The sequence below is a fragment of the Sapajus apella genome, unplaced genomic scaffold, assembly GCF_009761245.1.
Source record: "Sapajus apella isolate SASKATOON/1434 unplaced genomic scaffold, GSC_monkey_1.0 scaffold10, whole genome shotgun sequence".
NCBI classification, from domain to species: domain Eukaryota; kingdom Metazoa; phylum Chordata; class Mammalia; order Primates; family Cebidae; genus Sapajus; species Sapajus apella.
This window is the reverse complement of record NW_022436950.1, coordinates 1,364,250-1,383,282: the sequence shown is the minus strand read 5'-3', so window position 1 is coordinate 1,383,282 and position 19,033 is coordinate 1,364,250. Positions and strand designations below refer to the sequence as shown.

Sequence of the window (19,033 nt, the reverse complement as noted above, 5' to 3'; positions counted from 1 at the left end):
GATCGCTTGAGGCCAGGAGTTTGAGACCAGCCTGGGCAACATAGTGAGACCCTATCTCTGCAAAAACTAAAAAAAAATTATCCAGGTGTGGTGGGCTGGACCTGTATTCCCTGCAACTCAGGTGGCTGAGGCGGGAAGGTCCTTGAGCCCAGGAGGTCGAGGCTGCAGTGAGCCATGAACGCACCACTGCACTCCAGTCTGGGTAACAGAGTGAGGCTGTCTCCAAAGAGGGGAAAAAAAAAATCCAAGGTGACCTCCCAGGAGTGAGAGCCGGGCAGGATGAGATTCTGTAGCTGCCCTGTGTCTGCCGGGGGAGGCGGGGTCCTGGGCAGGCCAGGCCGAGGCTGCTACTGTGGGGACAGCACCCAGAGATGATTTTTCTTGAACATACAATGAAGTGAATGAGGATGAGGCCAACACTGCGGAGCGGAGGGTGGAGGATGCCCATGTTCTGAAGGGCCTTCTGGGGGCTCTGCACAGCTGGGGTGCCAAGGGGCTGCTCGGTCCACCAGGTGCCTGTGTCCAAAGGCCCAGCTGTACCCCCTCCCATGGGGCCCTGGGGTTCAGAAGTTTCTGGAATGTCTTGCACAGAGTGAGGGACAAACCCCCAGCCCCACCGCAGGGCCCCAGTCCCCAGAGAACTCAAGAGACCCCTTCGCCTGCTTCAGGACCATGGCTCCAGCGCTCAGGAGTGAGCACGGAGTTCCAGGATCTCCAGCAGTCTTGCAGGGAGCCTGGCCCAGGCATGCACCACTGAGCAGCAGCCTGGCTCGGGGCAGGCAGCAGCAACTGCTAATGCGGGAAGGAGCAAATAGCTCACTCTGGTTTAAAAATTTCTCTCTCTCTCTCTCTCAAAAAAGGTGGGGAGGAAACATGGAGAAAGATTCCCATGGAGAATCTCATGGGCGGGCAGGGCTGGGAGGCCTTTGGGAAGGTCAGAGTTGCCGTAGGGAGCCGGGCGCACCGGAGCAGGCCAGGACCCTGCCAGGTGAGGCCAAGCAGGGACACCAGCTCCTCACCGTGCTGAAGCTTGCGGTCAGTGGAGAGGAGCTGACGTGGTATGAAAAGAGTCAAAGCACTTTCCGGCCCGCATTTCCCAGCACGGGGAGAGACGAGTTTCCGGTGTTCCCAGCCCCCATCCACCTCCACGCGGGTTTGCCGCTGCTGTCGGGAAAGGTGGCCGGCTCTGCTCGCCCGCTCTGCCCGCCCAGGCTTTGCGCCCACACTTTGGCTCCTGAGGTCTACCTTGCTCCTCCTGACACCCCAAAAGGCCGGCCCCTCCCAGCTCTGGAGGAGACACTGAAGCACAGGAGAGCTGCGTCTGTGCCAGGGACAGCGAGTGCACCCCACAGCCAGGGCGGGGCTGCGCAGGCCTCCAGGCGGCCTAACTGCCGGAAAACAACCGGATGACGACACACCCTACCGACTGCTGTACCTGAGGATGCCCCACGGCCCGCACTGCTCCCTGCCCATGCCAACAGGCTCCCCTCTCTGCCCGAGTCCACGTGGGGAGCTTCTCCATCTGCATGTGTGTTCCAGTGCATGCCTGTGCCCAGATGGGAGGGTGCAGCTCTCGCCTGTGTGCCTCAGATCTGGACTGAACACTTGGTGGGGGCTGCTGGGCTCACCCCTCGGCTCTGGGCCTGCACTCAGCTTTCATTTGCAAATGATAAATTCTGCCTTGCACAGGCGTGCTGGCTGCAGGGCAGTGCAAATTCAATTCTTTTCAAGTCTGGCCAAAAACTTGCCCCAAATTAAGAGATTGCAGCCTATTTACAATACAAAATAAAATAACTCTAGGAGGCATGGTGGTAGTATGAATAAATGCCGTTTATTCTCTTTCTGACGGGATAATTTTCAAAGCAGTGATTTTTATAAAAACTCAGGAAGAAAACAATTTTGTTTCATTTCTATAACAGAATCCAGACCTTGAGCTTCGCCCTGCGCGCTGTGATCACACACACGCTGCACTGTTTCGGCTGCAGCGGCTCCTACCGCCCGCGGGCGCCTGTCCTCCCTGCCTGTGACCCTGTGGGGATTTGCGGCACGGCGGGACCACGATAGCCCAGAACCTCTCGGAGGCTTGGCCTCACCTCCTCACGGCAGCCCTCGCTACTGTCACCTCTTCCCAGGCTGCATCAAGGAGGTTGGGGGCCGGGGAGAACCCCTTTGTTATTGAGAAGTTCGACTGCAAGACCTGACCGTTCCTGTGTGGACCGATGGGCAGATGCCCAGACCACAAAGTCCTTGTGAATTCGCGTGCCCAGGCCAGGACTATGTATCAGCAGCTCGCAGCGGGCCCGCCCAGCGAGCAGCCCCACAGACTCCATGTGGCCCATGAGAATCATGGTCACTGCATTGGGAGCCCCACCTGTGGCTTCGGGTGGAAACTGGGTACAGAATGAGGAATCACGCGTTCTACCCTTGCCATACTCGTGGGCTGATGTGAGCAGATGACTGCTGCAGACTGAGGAGGGGATGACAGGCTGGTTGCACACAGGATCCCGTTTCTCCTGTTCCTTACAGCGAGAGCCACTGCCCCCCAGAGCCCGAGCCGCGAGCACCAGATGACCTTCCTCAGAGAAAGGTGCCCGTGTCTGCGGTCAAAAGGCTCTTGGCACACGCGGCCTTTGAAGCCGCACATGGGCAGCCCCAGCCCGCCAGACCCTGTGTATGGAAAACACCTGGTAGCAATTACTTACTTTGAGGGAAGAGAGGCTGCGATTTCTGTGACCATTGGGACTGGAGAAGAAACAGGACATTATTTACACATTAAAGGAACACTTACCCCAACACCACCGCAGGGGAGCCGGACGAACACGGAGGCCAGTGAGCCTGTGGGGGGAGGGAGACGGTCAGAGAGGCCAGGGGCACACGGCCGAGGCGCTGGGCAGGCCCTGGGAGCACTCTGTGGCCTTCAGTGGTGCTTGGGCATTTGTGGGACACCGAGGGGCAACTGCTCCCCACATGACACCCTGTGGCCCCGATACCGGGTCAGCGCCTGGCCCTTAGAGGTGCCATGGCTCCTGTGAGGGCTGAGCCAAGTCATAGACCCTGGTGGGAGCACCTCAGATTGTTGTGGCATCAGCCCGTCAGGGGCCACGGGGAGGCACCAAGCCACTGGGGAGCATGAGGTACCCTGGTAGGTGCCTGTTGCAGCCCGTGCCCCTAAGGGGCAGTGTCTAACAGCAAGTTCTGCTCCTGGACCCTGAGCCTGGCTCCTCACTGAGCTCCTAGGGCTTGTGCAGCAGCCCCTCCAGTGCAAACAAGGGGCGGGTGTCAGGATTAAAGACGGGTGGTGGGGCCTCTTCGACCCTGAGATCCTTGGGAATGTATGCAGTGAGAGCTCCTCCCTTTGACCCACGCGGAGCGTGCACAGCTCACTGAGGGCTGCAAGGATGTCACAGCTGCAGGCCAGGTCGCCTCCCATGGAAACTGGGGCCCTCGAGGCCCCCACCCCACTGCTCTGGCACCCATACCTGCTCCAACGGTGGAAGTGCTCTGAGGACAGGGGCGCGGTCTTTTTCTGTTTGACCCCAGTGCTGGCTGAATGCATGTCACCAGCTTAAAACCCATCAACAGGACAAGAGACCCCCAGGAACCAGGCGCAGGGCCTGCCATTCCTAGCTGCTGCCTGGGTCCCTGGCCCCTCGATCTCCACAGCCCACGGCCCCTCCTGGGCTGGAGCTGGGGTGACATTTCACATGCTCCAGGGAGACTGGCTTGATGTAAGAGGCTCCTTTATCCAGTGTGGGACCCCCCTTTCTGGCCTCAGCTGGGCTGCGTCCCCCGGGCTCCTCTCCCATGCTCCGCCGGCTCTGAACAGCAGACCACACCCCGTGTACTCTGGTCTACACTCCTAGGCCCAGCCAACGGGGCCATGGGAAGGGGCTGGCTGTGGGTCCATCAGGGCCCGCCCGCCTCTCGCCTGGATGGCTTGCTGCACTGGGGAGCTCGGTGTGCACGAGGAACCCTTCCTGACGGCACAGCATGCCTGGCTGGGAAGAGCAACTGCGATGGCCCCAAGCCACAGGGGAGTGGCTGGCGCAAGAGAGGCTCAACAGAGGTTCTCCTGCCTTAGCCCATGGATGCCTGCATCCCCCCAGATGCCTGCACCCTCCATGGACGCCTGCGCCCCCCACGGATGCCCATATACCCCGGATGCCCACACCCCCCCAAGGACATCCACACCCCCGACACATGACCACATCCCACAAGGACGCCCACACGCTCCACAGATGCCCATAGCCAGGCCCTAGTGTGAGGCCCGGCGCACAAAGCTGACCCAGGCTCTTCCCACTCTACGGAGGCCATGCATCCGCATTGAGGCTGGAGGCTTCTAGAATGGCCACATCCACGTCCACGTCCCGGGGCTGGGGAGCTGCCATGCCAACAGGGAGCAGAGGCAGGGGCAGGGGGCAGAGGCAGGGGCAGGGGGCAGCAGCTGCAGCTGCTTTTCAGAAGAGGCTCAGGGGCCTCCAGTCCCCCCAGACAAAGAGTAGACAGGCCGGGCCCCTAGCTGCTGGGATGGCCTGGCCAGCTGAGGGGCACAGGTGCCATGGAGATGCTGCAACACTCCCATTTCCAGACAAAGCTCCTCATGCTGGGAGAGGCCAGCCTGTGTCAGAGGGAGTCCGTGCTCCTCTCCACCTGGCCTGGCTCCGAGGGCAGGTCTGGGTCTGTCCTTGCCCCTGCTCCCGGCCTGGGCCGCACAAAGCACTGAGCCAGCAAGGGCTTCGGTAGTCCCCGGCTCTCAACATGGTGCTCTGCAGGCCCGCCTCGGCCTCTTGGTCCTGGCCCTCATGCCCACTGAGGCAGCAGCAGCAGCATGGCCCCACCTCCCTTCCCAGGTGCTGTCCTGGGCCCGCTTCCTCCACGTCCACGGCTCACAGACCCACCCCTGCCTGGAGTCATGGCTTCCTGTGTCCACATGTGAGTTTGGGATGTGGGCCAGCATCAGCTAACATTTCTCACCTGAGGCTCGTGGGGGCCAGCCCTCACCCCCACAGGCACGTTGGCCCAGCTCTCCTCTGAGTCTTGGTGGCAACAAGTAGTGGGCATGGGGCTAACCACGTGGGAAGCAGCCTGCATGCCCGACCCCTTTGGGAGGCGCTGGGGCTGAGCAGGGGCTGAGGGGAAGCTGGCGGGATGTGGTGGGTGAGGGAGCTGGTGGGCAGGCAGAAGGAGACTGAGAAGGGAGGAGGGCATGGGTGCCCAGCCGCCTGCTGTCCTGCTCGCTTCCTGTCATCTGTAGCGGGGTCACCTAGCGCCAACCTCACCACAGGGGTGGGCGCTGCCTCGGAAGGGTAGTCCTGGCCTTGGTGAGTAGCTGAGTAGCTGTGGCTGGGAGTGGCTCGGTGGGCGCCTCCTCCCATCACTGACTACTCCTATGCGTGCGAAAGTCACTGCCGGAAACGAGGGAGCTCGTTTTCCAAATGATGCAAGCGCTCGGCTATACGATCTCACAGGAGACAGACGTGGCCGGGTATCTTGTCAGACACTGAATCTCTTTGAAAGCACAGCCAACCATGTCTACATTAAAACCACAAGCCATCTGACTGTTTTGAGTTTGCTCATTATCTGGCAAAGACCAAAAAAACAAAGAAAAAGTACACGATCTTGCATCCAAATGCTTGCATCTGGGAATGGAGTTACAGGCACAGAATTTTGGTGACAGCCCTGAGGAGGCCAGCAGCCTCCTCTGGTTTGGAGCCACAATCACCAACACCAGGCCACAAAACATTCCAGCCTGCTAACAGGGCCAGAAGCCCCATGAACAACCAGCCTTACTAATTGCCCGTTAGCCACAGGCTGGCAGACAGGCTTTTTGTGCCTGGGGCAGGGCGGCGAAGGCTCCAGGCGTCCTCTCGCCGCTGCTCCTGCATCCTGGTTGGGAGGACGCCCTCGCTGTGCCAAGTCATCTTCCTGCCACACTCTCCCGAGCTTCACCGGCGCCCACTCCCCAGAGGCCCAGGTCTCCCTGGACACAGCACTGTGCCAGCTGACATAGGCAGATGAGCTGTGTGACTTCCAGTGACATCTAGGACAGCAGCCAGCCTGTCTGAGGCCCACAGTCTGGTTCAGCTGAGCCTTCTGCGTGGCGTCTCAGCACATCAGAAAGGAAATGTGAAAGCCCTTGGATGCAGCTTAGCGGCTTGTGGGTTCCATTAAAAGAGGAAAGAAAAAATGGCACAGCGGTGCTGAAACACCTCATTAGGGTTATGTTCGCAAAACTCAAGATCGTCACTGGTTGTTACCGTGTCTGAAATACTTAGGTGGGGGATAATGAAGTTTCTGGGTTAGGATACTTGTCGGAAATTCAAAAATTGATTTGAAGTTGTGAGAAGGCAATGGGTGAGGTATCCTCACAGGAATGTGAACTGATTTTAAAGCACAAAGCTTTGCAGGAAAGAACAAGAAACAGAACGATCAAACTGCCTGTAAATAGAGCAAACCGCACTAGAATGGCTGCCTTTGGAGGGCAGGAATGGGGCAAAGCGATGCTGCAGAAACTTCAACAAGAAACCAGCAATAAGAAGGGCCTCAGGAGCCAACACGGGCTGTGAACCGGGGACTGGGGCCCATCGGGTAACCAGCCATGGCGGGAAAGAGAGCTCCCAGTGCCTTCTGCCCTTGACTATCTCCCCAGGGACACCACACATCCGACTGTCTGCTTTCCTTTCTGATCATGTGTCTTAAACCCTGTGTGAAACTCGCTCAGAAACCTAAGCAAGGTAGTGGAGCTAAGCCTGCCTCCATCGTCCCGCCGGTGGAGCCGGTCCTGCCTCCATCGTCCCGCCGGTGGAGCCGGTCCTGCCTCCATCGTCCCGCCGGTGGAGCCGGTCCTGCCTCCATCCTCCCGCCGGTGGAGCCGGTCCTGCCTCCATCCTCCCGCCGGTGGAGCCGGTCCTGCCTCCATCCTCCCGCCGGTGGAGCTGGTCCTGCCTCCATCGTCCTGCCGGTGGATCTGGTCCTGCCTCCATCCTCCCACTGATGCTCTGGCCTCAGTGCCTTGATGCACAGCCTCTGCCCACTCAGCTCCTGGACACAAGGCCACCTGCCCTCCCCACTGTCCACACCACCCTTGCCCTTGAAGCTCCCTTCCCCGGCCCCAGTGGGTGCTCCCTGCCTCTCCCAGGTTCTCCATGATCCGTGTGTCATCTGCTCCTCTAGCAACGCATGCCCCTTCTTAAGAGGTGGCTGCATCTGCTTCTCTGCAGGGCAGTCTCAGACTTCCTGGCCGCCACCATCTCACAGACCCTGCAGTCGAGGCTGGTCTCTATGACAAGACTCCCAATTTTCCTTGGCCCCGGTAGAGCAGGTCCTCTGGTGGCTTCTAAGAAAGAACAGCTGGAAGGGGGAAGCTCTGGACCTTGCCTGCCTGGAATGCCTCGGTGCCCCCTTCCTACTGACCTGGTAGTTTGGTGGGGCACAAGCCTCAGGAGGGCAATGATGCTCCCTTAGACGTGGCATGGCCTCGGGCCCCATGGAGCCCGCAGGTGCCCCGGCTCTCTCTAGCACCCCTGCTCTCGCCTCTGTCCCAGCATTCTGAGGTTCCGCTGGTGCACCTCAAGAGGGTCTTTCTTACCCCCAGTGGGTCTTTGCAGCCCGGAGACTCTGCCTTTTGTCTGGGGCCTTCTGAATTCCACAGGCGCCTCCTCTGGCCTCTGCCTTCCCTGGGAACTCCTGCTGCGTGGACCCTGCGTGCTGGAGTGAGCCCTGACCTCCTCCATCACCTCAGTTCCCAGCTTCCCGGCACTGCTGCGTTTTGCTCCGGTTTCTGGGAGAGCACATCATTCTGTCTTCCAGTCTGAGGATTTTCTCTTTCTGCGGTCGGGCATTTAATTTTTGTCTTCTCTAAACCTGCCGTGCTTTTCACGTGTCTATGGCACGTGTCCACGTTACGTGGACGCAGCGTCCTCTCTCTGAGGGCACCAATGGCGGCTGGGTTAGCGCCTTCCACTGTCTGCCCCCGCCGCCTTCCCTGTGTGGCTCCGTCTCCACTTCCCCATCAGGCGCGTTTTCCTCAGGCCTGGGTCCTCCTTGGCTGCTCACTCCTAAGGGGATGTGCCAACCGCCGGGTGGAAGCTCTGGGCACACAGGGGCTTAAGAACAGTGAGCACCAGTATGAGGGATCTCAGGAGCTATTTGTTGGGGACTGCTGATGTCAGCTTCTTTGGGGCTGGTCAATCCAGAGGGGTCTTCTGTCTTCTGCTGGGAGGGTAAAGGTCAGCATGCTGGCAGCCCAGTGGGGACGGGTGGGGGACTTGGCATCCATGCTCTCATCTAGAGCAGCTGTCCCCAGTCCAGGAAGCCCCTGTTGTGCCCTTTCCAGAGAAGCAGCAGGGGACGCAGCTGGTAGGGCCACGCAGTCGGGGCCAGGGGCCTCTCCACCAGCTTCGGCCCAGGCCCTCATCTGAGAGCCTCCCTGAGTCCATGGTCTCTGCAGTGGCTGACCGGAGCTGCCGCGGTCTGTGCGGTGGGTCGGTGGCTCCCGTTGCTGGCACTGGCTGAGAACCCACCTCAGGAACCTGCTCGGCTGCACCCCGCCCCCTACTTCCTCCAGCTGTGCACTCCTTTCCCGCTTTCCCCAAACTTCAGGCTTTTGTCCCTTTAGAAGCCCCTGAACCACAGGGCAGGGGGGACTCTGGAAGCAGCTTTACTGCCGCCCAGGCCAGAGCCCATGCGTGTCCTCATGGCCCCCCTGGCTCCATGGTCTGTGACCCTGTCGGCGCCTGCAGCCGGTACGGAAGATGCCCTTGGCGAACGGATGAAGACGTGAGTCAGTGACGAACGCAGGAAGAACTAGGCGCCAGGTCTCTGAGGCGGACTCTGCTGGGCACAGACCTGGCACGGAGGACACCTCCCGCAAGGCGCACGCCACCAAACAGTCAAGAAGCCCACCCTCCCCTCTCCCCTTACCCCTACAACCCTGAGTTCATAGTTCTCATCTCTCCCTGTCTGCCTTCCTGGGGTCCTGCTCAGGTAAGAGCTCTTTCCCATGGCAAAAGTATGGGATGTGCTCTTCCCATGGCAAAGGCACGGAAGATGGGAAAGAAAACCAGTGGGCAGTGACTGTCCTGGTTCAGGGTGGCTGGGAGGCAGGTAAGGAACTTACCAAGGAACAAAGAGAACCCTGGGGGCCCCCGTCCCCGGGTCTGTGTCCTGTGTCCTGGGACCTCCCATCCCCGGGTCTGTGCTCTGTGTGTCCCGGGACCTCCCATCCCCGGGTCTGTGCTGTGTGTCCCGGGACCTCCCATCCCCGGGTCTGTACTCTGTGTGTCCCGGGACCTCCCATCCCGGGGTCTGTGCTGTGTGTCCCGGGACCTCCCATCCCCGGGTCTGTGCTCTGTGTGTCCCGGGACCTCCCATCCCCGGGTCTGTGCTCTGTGTGTCCCGGGACCTCCCATCCCCGGGTCTGTGCTGTGTGTCCCGGGACCTCCCATCCCCGGGTCTGTGCTCTGTGTGTCCCGGGACCTCCCATCCCGGGGTCTGTGCTGTGTGTCCCGGGACCTCCCATCCCCGGGTCTGTGCTGTGTGTCCCGGGACCTCCCATCCCCAGGTCTGTGCTGTGTGTCCTGGGAGCCCTGAGAGCCCTGTGGAGCTGGCTGGGAGTTCACCTGCCTCTGCTCGAGATCCCTGTGTGAAGCCTCTCACCAGCTCCCTAGGCAGAGGATGCCTGTTAGAAAGTTCTCTCCTTGAGGCCAAAACTCCTCTCTATCACCCCTGCAAGGTGCTTCCAGTCAGAGCCTTTCACCCCTAGCAGTGGACACCCCGAGGCCTCCTCTTGGTCTTGTCCTGATAGGCCTGAAAGTGGAACTCAAAACACAGCTGCAGGCTCCAGCAGGGCAGGGGCGGGCAGTGTGTTGGGGTATCTATCCCTCATTAGCCGCTTGAGCGAACCCTGATTTGACTCAAGATTCTTCTAAACCAGGAGCTCTCTGCCCAGTTTCTACACAAACACACGTGCTACCTGGCACATGCGTCACCAGTGGCTTGTGAACGGAGGGTTAAGTGTTCCCTTCCAGACCCTTTACCTTATAACCTGGCAGGTGACACCCACAGGCGCCCCAGACAGAGGGGTCGAGCTGGACACACAACCTCGGGGGCTGCAAACCCAATACGGGAGGAAAGGAAGGGCCTCCAATACCTAGAAGTTTCTTACTGTCCAGTTTCTGCCGGTTGAGGGGGTTCGTGCCGTACAGGAGGGTGTGGGCTTCCGAGTGCACGGTCTGCAGCTCCTCCAGGGTGGCCTTGCGTCCACGGATGCACTGTGGGGACAGGTGAGAGGACGCTCACACGTTCTGTGGAAGCTGCTTCCGCTTCCGGACAGAAACTCCCAGGAAACCATCGCCCAAAAGGAAACATGATTTGAAACACAAACAAGCACGTTATCTGGTTATCACAGAGTCACCCAACGCGGTATTTTTAAATATTTAAGAAATATTTTAGAGGGCTTACACTTAATTACAGCTTTGAAAAAACATTTTAAAAGATAATTCCAGCCTTCAACGCATTACCCTTCACTGTCGCGCAAATGATTTGGCATCAAATTATTACTTTGCTTTCCAACTGCCAGGGTCTGGTCTTAAAATAGAGGTGAGCTGCCAAAGGCGGTGTGAGCTGCCACGCTTCCCCACACTCAGGGGAACCCCAGCCCAGCTCCCGGAGTCTCTCGGACCGCCCCAGGGCCACCAGCCGCCAGGCTCTGGCACCTGCCCTGATGGCTAGCTGGCGTCCGGCTGCGTTTCTCTGTGGTTTGGGAATTCCTCAGATTGAGAAACCTGGGCTAATTCGGATTTTCTTCAGAAACTCACAAGAAAGTTTCTGTTTTTCAGTTGAGCTACATTTGTTTAATCTTTTAAATGGATGACGGCCTCGGACAGGAGATTTGACTTCACATTTCCCACGGAAATGGCTGTCAGAGGGCTAGGCCGCCACAGGGTGAGTCACATGCCAGCCAGGCAGCCCCGGTGGTGACTGTCACCTGCTCCCCCCAGGCAGGAGCAGGATCTACTCTCTCCCTCCTGACTGCAGCCCGGCCCCAGCATCCACGGACCTCCCACAGGCCTCGGTGTCCACCCCGTGTGTGAGACCTGTGTTGGGCGAAGCTCTGGGCTCTGCGTCAGCCCAGCACCTGGGGCTGCTCTCAGGCCACCGGAGCCCTAGCACACGGCCTTCCTGCAGGACGCACTGTAGCTGTGGGTCCTGTCCATGCAGGGCGCAGAAGGAAGGGGTGGAGCCAGGAGAGCTCAGCCCCTGCCCACAGGGGTGGGGACCCCAGAGGGCAGGTGCCCCAGGCAGGGGAGGTATGCTCTGGGAGGGGGTCCCTTTCCACAGGACCGGGCTTTCTCGATAAAGGTCCCTGGTTTAAAAAGGAAAGATGTGATGCCACCTTCCCACAGTAGAAACAGCTCCATGGTCCCATGCACCTAAGCCTAGTGCTGCTTCCACTTTGGGGACATAAGCCAAGTGTCCCTGGGAAGCCAGGCGGGAGGGACGTACTCCCTAGCTAGGGGTCAGCTGGGGCCCTGGGCAGCTGCTGGGGGTTCTGATTTCTTTTTTTTTTTTTTTTTTTGTTTTTTTGAGATGGAGTTTCACAGGGTTTTACTCTTGTTGCTCAGGCTGGAGTGCAATGGCGCTATCTCGGCTCACTGCAACCTCTACCTCCCGGTTCAAGGTATTCTTCTGCCTCAGCCTCCCAAGTAGCTGGGATTACAGGCGACCCATACCATGCCTGGGTAATTTTTGTATTTTTAGCAGACATGGAGTTTTGCCATGTTGATCAGGCTGGTCTTGAACTCCTGACCTCAGGTGATCTGCCCGCCTCGGCCTTCCAAAGTGCTGGGACTACAGGCATGAGCCACCACACCCAGCCGGGGCTTCTCATTTCTAATGATTTCTGGAAGCCCCGCTGTGTGTACAGCCACAGGCAGCTGTGGCCAGGGCCAAGTTCCATCTGGACAGATGGCCTGGGCAGCCCACGCTCGGGAAGGCCCCTGTGGGGGACCCCTGGTTGTGCTCTAGAGTGCCAAGAGGCAGCATGCAGCGTGGACTTCAGGTGAAAGAATGGCAGGGCCCCGGCAGCCATGTGTCCTCCACACTCAAAAGTTACCCATTAGATAAGAGCTGGAATTGCAGCAAGAGAGACTTGACGTTAGACCACAGATTCAAGTCACAAATTAAAGTCAATATTAGAATAAGGCAAAGAAGAGAAATAGAAAATCCCCCTCCTTACAAACACATGAAACGGAGACAGAAAAGACACAGGACCGAACCACCAAAAGCTCTGTGACACTGTGATGGCTCAGACGGCACACAGGCACTTCAGACTCTTCCAGAGCGCCTGGAGGATGGTGACCCCTTCCTGCTTTGTTGGAAGGCTGACCTCATTTCTGTCACCCTTCAATTCCTAGCGTAAGACATTAGGAGTCTGCTCCTTACAGCAAACACATGTTTGGGGCAGGGTGACCCCCCCCGTCCTGGCCCTGATCTCTGCGGAATCTGACCTGCAGCCCACCCCCTTCTCTCCTTCCTGGATGCCATGCCTGGAGGCAGGAGAAACCCAGCTGGGCACGCGATTTGGCCAGGAGCTGCTCTGGCCACCAGGAAGCCTCTGCAGAGGGCGGGGCCCATACAAGCACATGGCTGTTCTCAGAGGACCTGCACCTGCTCAGAATGAGTGAGGCAGCTTCCCAAGGCCTGCCCGGTAGCTCTGGAGTGAGGCAGGGAGCAAGGCAGCTGGACCCGGGGCCACCTCTCACTGGCCCAGCCTGCCAGCACCGACAGGGTCCCAAGCTTGCAGAAAAGATCTCCTATCTCACTCCCGTCCTTCCTCACCACACAAAGCCAACAGAGCAGCGCGAGGGCGCTCCAACCCATCGTCCACGCAGAGGGAGGCTGCTGACTGCGAGGTCCCGCCCTTAGGCCTGGGCTTCAGTCTTGTTGTGGCCTCTATGTGGTCTGCAGACTCAGGAAGTCACAGCCCTGTCCACCCCATCTTCTCCTATCAGGTACTCACTCTAACAATCTGTGACCCCTAACCACAGCCCCTCTGCTCAGCCATCTCAGGAGGCCAGTGACCCCTGGCAGGCCTGCATGTAGGGTGACCTTGCGCCCTCCGGGCTGAGTGAGCACATTGCTCGCTCTGAGCCTGGAGGCTACCTGCAGTGCAGAACTACCCCACCTGTGGGAACAAGGGACTACTGTCCAGGGGGTGTGGCCTCCGTGGCTGTCTCCCAGCCACCTGTCTCCCCCAGCTCTTCTTCCCCTCGGATCCTGCCAGTCTCAGGGCTTGTCCCACAGCCCCGACCCCTGGGGACCCTCTGCTAGCCCTTGGTCCAGTTGTGGCTGGCACCACCACCCACAGCCTCTCCTGCCTCCACCCAAGGTGCCAAGGGCAGGCGGATGAGTGGGCTGTTTCTCCCGGGCTCTTTTCTCACGACTCCCTTGCTTGCTTTTGCTTTTCTGGCTGACAGACCCTCTCTCAACGCCCTGGCCTCAGTGGACGCCCCTGGGGGTGGAGGCACATGTAGGGGAGGAAAAGGAAGCAGGTGGTGGAGCTGTGGGGGCCTCAGGAAGCCTTGGGCAGCCCCTGGAAGGGGGAGCAGGACGGCTGCTGGTCCTGTGGAGGGAACGGAGGTGGGGAAGGAGGGCTTTCCCACAGCCAGTGTCCGCTGTGCAATGCTGCCCTCCAGTGGCACAGCCATTCCGACTGGCTTCCTGAAGCAGGTGCCAAGAGCCTGCGCAGCGGCCCCCCCCCACCCAGAGGGCGCTGCAGGGGAAGGTCCTGGGCTCGGCTTGGAACCCTCCCTGCTGAAGCTCACGTATCACCAATAAAACTGGCAAAGGAAATGAGAGTTAAGATGAGCCATGGATTGACTCAAGCTCCCAAATACGCCAGTTTCTAATGGAGGGACAGGCAGACCTGCAGAGTGGAACCCTACGGAAACTGTGCCCCTGCAGCAAAGCTGCCACGCCGGCTCTCCAGCTCAGTCATCTCTGCCATGGCCACTTGGGCCCTGAGCTGTTGGAGAGGTGGTTCCTGCCCACTCTGGGAGCTCTCTGCAGCGTGGCCGGATGCCTGGTGTGGGGAGGGGTCCTGGCGTGGGTGGGGCATTGTGAGACCCTGCGAGTGTGGCCCGCCCCTCTCTACAGACAAGGAAACGGAAATTTCTCCAAGGCCACCAGCTTCCAGATGGAAGTCCCTTCTCTTCCTGCCTCACTATCCGCAGGGCCTGGCCACACCCTCCTCCCCCTGGGAAGCGCAAGATCCCTTGTGACAACGGCCTGACCCAAGTGAGGCTCCTGTCCCAGCCTCAAGCGTTACTTGGCCGATCCTTTCCGCCTCCTGGGGCCTGGGAGTCCACCGCAGCCAGGTGCGGGCAAGGCTCCGGTTCCTATCAGCAGGTGGGGCTTGGCCCTCCTTGTATGAGAACAAGCGCGGCCGCCGGCTGGCAGCCAGGGAAACCGAGGGCCAGCCAGAGCTGCTGCACCCGAGACCTCCTCTCGGGACTGAGCCGCGTAAGGGAGCTGAATGGATACCAGGCCAGGGCCTGCCTGCAGCTCTGCCCCACCACCACCCACTGCCTTGCCGGCACCTTAACTCTGAGGATGGTCCCAAGGGCCTGAGGTCTCCCTATGTTCTCAAAGAGATTTTAAAAAAAGAGAATTTAACAAAAGCCAGCAGGCCTGATCTGAGATGTAATCAGATCTTCCCACGGTCCCTTCCTGGCAGCCCAGGAGGAGCGTGACAGGAACTGGCTTCCTCGGGGAAGTGACCCGGAGGCAGACAGCCACAGCCCTGGACCTCGGGAAGAGGCTGCTAGGTGGGAGGTGGGAGGGAAACGTCAGAAAAGGGCACGGACAGAGGCAGCAGCTTCCTGCAGGGACGGCACAGGACTCTGGAGAGACGGCCCTGGGCCTCCCAGCAGCCGCCTGGCTGCCCAAGCTGCGGACAGTGAAGATGCTCACGGCCCTTCCCTCAGGTCTGTATAGCACAAAACACCACCTGCACAGCCGACGCCCTGAATCAAGCGGGACCCCGTGGGTCCCCTCTAGTGGTGTCCAAAGCCGCAGCTGCCCAGCCGCCCCGCCGGCATTACCTCGCATTTGCCGCGGAGGCCAGTCTCCTGCAGGCGGGACCAGATGCTCTGGATCCTCCCGGCGTGCTCGGGGTGGCTGCTACTGCTCCCGCAGGTGCACTGGTGCTTCAGCATCAGCGTGTCATACACGAGGCCTGGGGCAGAGCAGAGGGGCCCAGATCAGAGCACGCCCAGGGGCAGGTGGCCACTCGCCGGCAGGCTGCCCCTGGGTGGCGGCAGAACCACCGCTTCCCTAGAAGGAGACTTCCCTAGAAGGCTGGGACGGTCCTTGAGAAAAATACCCACGTTTGCCAAGGCCCCTCGACTGGCCAGGCCCGGAGGACATGGACGAACGCAGAGGCCAGCTGGGCAGGAGAGCCTGCCTGTCACCCACGCTCACAGTAGCGCCCAGGGCCCAGGCAGGGACACGCACAGCCACCTGCTGCAGCAGGTTGAGGAGAGAATGGTGAAGAGACGGCCCCTGGATGGCTGGACCTTGCAGGGTGTGAGTTCCACATGGGACTCATGCTGGGGAGGCCGGTGCTGACTTCTAGAAGGAGGCGACTCTAGAGCCCTATCCTCAAAGTCTACCTGGTCCCAGACCAACCTCTAATTCCAGTTCTGCTAGACCGAGAACTGTCCAAGGTACTTGAGATTCCAAAGAAACACCAGACTTGCACCCTGCCTTTAGAAACTTCCAGAGCGACCGGACATGTGTGCTCGAGAGCACACCAAAACACACATCCACAGGTCTACTTAATATCTGACTGTGAACAGAGGTGAGCCGTGTGCTCACCACAGCACGGACTGGCCCCCAGGGCACAGCAGTCACAGAAGAGGCCCCTGGCGGGGGCCCCAGAACCAACTGGGCTGGCGGCCTGGGGCACTGCAGGGGGAAGGGTGACAGACCTGAACCCATGTGGGATGCCACCATCTTCCAGTCAGCACACATGGGACCACGGTGAAGGGGGTGTGCCTGGCCTGTCTGCAGAGGCTAGAGATGGGAGGCAAGGGCAGGCGACCCTCCAGGGCACAGGTCTTCCACAGCAGGCCTCAGCCCTGGTGACATCTGGCAGGAGGGCTGCCCCGAGGGCCTGCTGGGATATGTCTGGTCTTCCAGAACTTAACAAAAGGAAGTCCAGGCTGGGTAAACAGATGCCTTCAGCAGGCAGACCACTTGCCAGGGGCACCTGGGCTAATGTGGGCTCATCCAGGCTGAGAAGGGCAGGGTGCACGGTGCAGAGCCTGGGCAGGCTGCCCAGACAGACCCGCTCAAGCCCTTCAGCTTGCTGACCCAGGATGCCACCCTCCCCACCTGTGTTCCTGGTACTGGAAACAGAGGCGGCAACTGCAGCCAAAGGACCTGAGATTTAACGTGGCCCAGTGCTTGCAGGGCTGTTAGAGGGTACACTTGGTGCGTATTAGTTTCCATACTTCCTAAGTCAGTCTCTTGTGAGTCAGGCTAACAGGAGTCAGTCCCCTGCAATTGAATTCTGTGGGCACTTGCAAAACAGTGCTACTGGGATGGAACTTCTTGTAAAAATGCATCAGGGTAGGTGCAGGCTTACAGGACTCAACGAATACAGGACTCACAATCTGTACTCCGTGTGTGGGCCCGGGTGAGTGCGGGAATCTGTAATGGCAACATACACACACAGGCAATGACAGACACTGCCCCGTGAAACACAGACGTGTGTGCCCCCATGAAATAGATGTGTGTGTCCCATGAAACACAGACGTGTGTGCCCCCATGAAATAGATGTGTGTCCCGTCAAACACAGATGTGTGTGCCCCCATGAAATAGATGTGTGTCCCGTGAAACACAGACGTGTGTGCCCCCATGAAATAGATGTGTCCCGTGAAACAGACGTGTGTGCCCCCATGAAATAGATGTGTGTCCCGTGAAAGATGTGTGTGCCCCCATGAAATAGATGTGTGTGTCCCATGAAACACAGACGTGTGTGCCCCCATGAAATAGATGTGTGTCCCGTGAAACACAGACGTGTGCCCCCATGAAATAGATGTGTGTCCCGTGAAAGACGTGTGTGCCCCCATGAAATAGATGTGTCCCGTGAAACATACATGTGTGCCCCCATGAAATAGATGTGTCCCGTGAAACATACGTGTGCCCCCATGAAACAGATTGTGTGTGTGTCCCGTGAAAGACGTGTGTGCCCCCATGAAATAGATGTGTGTCCCGTGAAACAGACATGTGTGCCCCCGTGAAAGATGTATGTCCCGTGAAACAGATGTGTGTGCCCCCATGAAATAGATGTGTGTGTCCCGTGAAACAGATGTGTGCCACATGAAATAGATGTGTCCTGTGAAACAGACGTGTGCCCCCATGAAATAGATGTGTGTCCCATGAAACACAGACGTGTGCCCCCACGAAATAGATGTGTCCCGTGAAACAGACGTGTGTGCCCCCATGAAATAGATGTGTGTCCTGTGAAACACAGACGTGTGCCCCCATGAAATAGATGTGTGTCCCGTGAAGCACAGATGTGTGCCCCCACGAAATAGATGTGTCCCGTGAAACAGACRTGTGTGCCCCCATGAAATAGATGTGTGTCTCGTGAAACACAGATGTGTGTGCCCCCATTAAATAGATGTGTCCCGTGAAAGACGTGTGCCACATGAAATAGATGTGCATGTCCTGTGAAACAGATGTGTGTGCCACATGAAATAGATGTGTCCCGTGAAACAGACGTGTGTACGCCCGTGAAATAGATGTGCGTCCCGTGAAACACAGACGTGTGCCCCCATGAAACAGATGTGTGTGTGTCCCGTGAAACACAGACGTGTGTGCCCCCATGAAATAGATGTGTGTGTCTCGTGAAACACAGGTGTGTGCCCCCATGAAATAGATGTGCGTGTCCCGTGAAACAGACATGTGTGCCCCCATGAAATAGATATGTCTCGTGAAACACAGATGTGTGTGCCCCCATGAAATAGATGTGTCCCATGAAACACAGACGTGTGCCCCCATGAAATAGATGTGTGTGTCCTGTGAAACACAGATGTGTGTGCCCCGCTGAAACAGACTTGTGTGTGTGCATAAACAACCAGGTGCTCACGCGTATGAGGAATGGGGACTGCCCTTCAGTGGAATCATCACGACAAGGTCACGTGTGCTGACATTTACTGAGCACACGGCTGGACCCTATGAGGCAGACACCCCCTTTACTGTCTCTACAGACAGAGAAGGTGGAGTGCAGAGAGATGGAGAAGCAGCAAGGTCCACGCAGCTCAGGGTGGCTAAGGAACCCGCCGTGTCGCTGTGCACGGACAGAGGAAGACGGCTGAGAGGTTGAGGAACCCATGGGAAGCCTCAGACACAACAGAGCCCGTGCCTGTGAAATAAATGATGTTTCCGTCTATCCGTCCATCTGGCCACGCACAGACGTGGATCCGGAAGATTAAACCAAACACGACCTGCCGCCACTGGGAGTGGGATTACGGGCAGGCGGTATTTTCTGTGCGTCTCCATCACATTTGTTTTCCAGTGTTCATTTTACAATGAACGTGCACTGTTTTATATATTCTTTAAAAGTAATAAAGACAAACTAAGAAAGGACACCAGCTAAGTGGGACTGTCTTGAAGTGTCCTGCGACCAACCACGGTGGGCGCGTCGTGGGAGAATTCCCACCTTGGTGGCAGTGGCAGGGGTCCCCTTGCCTGAGCTGTGTTTGTTCAAAAGCACATTTACTGCTGGCAGCTGCCCAGGACTTGTGGAGAGGGTCCCCGGCTGCTCCTGTGACTTCCACGGTTTTCTTTCTTTCCTTGCTGGATAATAACTACTACGGAAATATTTCTCTGAATATGAATAGCATCCTTCCATGACCTGAAGTGAGAACCTTGTGGAGTGCAGAAACTAAGCCACTGGATGAGAATGATCTGAAGAAGGAAGCCATGCTGTGTTTATAGAACTTTTCTTAGTACATCGTTA

General features: G+C 58.4%; 1 protein-coding gene across 7 annotated transcripts in view; it reads right to left on the bottom strand.

Moving 5' to 3' along the window:
- The window catches only part of HDAC4 (histone deacetylase 4), a 341,339-nt gene that overhangs the window by 42,045 nt on the left and 280,261 nt on the right, over positions 1 to 19,033 (bottom strand). For 5 of the 7 annotated variants that reach the window (XM_032277722.1, XM_032277725.1, XM_032277723.1 and 2 more), the window contains 3 exons: positions 15,105 to 15,238; positions 10,151 to 10,271; positions 2,789 to 2,835 (listed from right to left, as the gene is read on the bottom strand). In XM_032277722.1, coding sequence (XP_032133613.1) covers positions 2,789 to 2,835; positions 10,151 to 10,271; positions 15,105 to 15,238 — 302 coding nt within the window. The remainder of the gene's footprint in view (positions 1 to 2,788; positions 2,836 to 10,150; positions 10,272 to 15,104; positions 15,239 to 19,033) is intronic. The other 2 variants (XM_032277726.1, XM_032277727.1) reach the window with 1 other exon arrangement.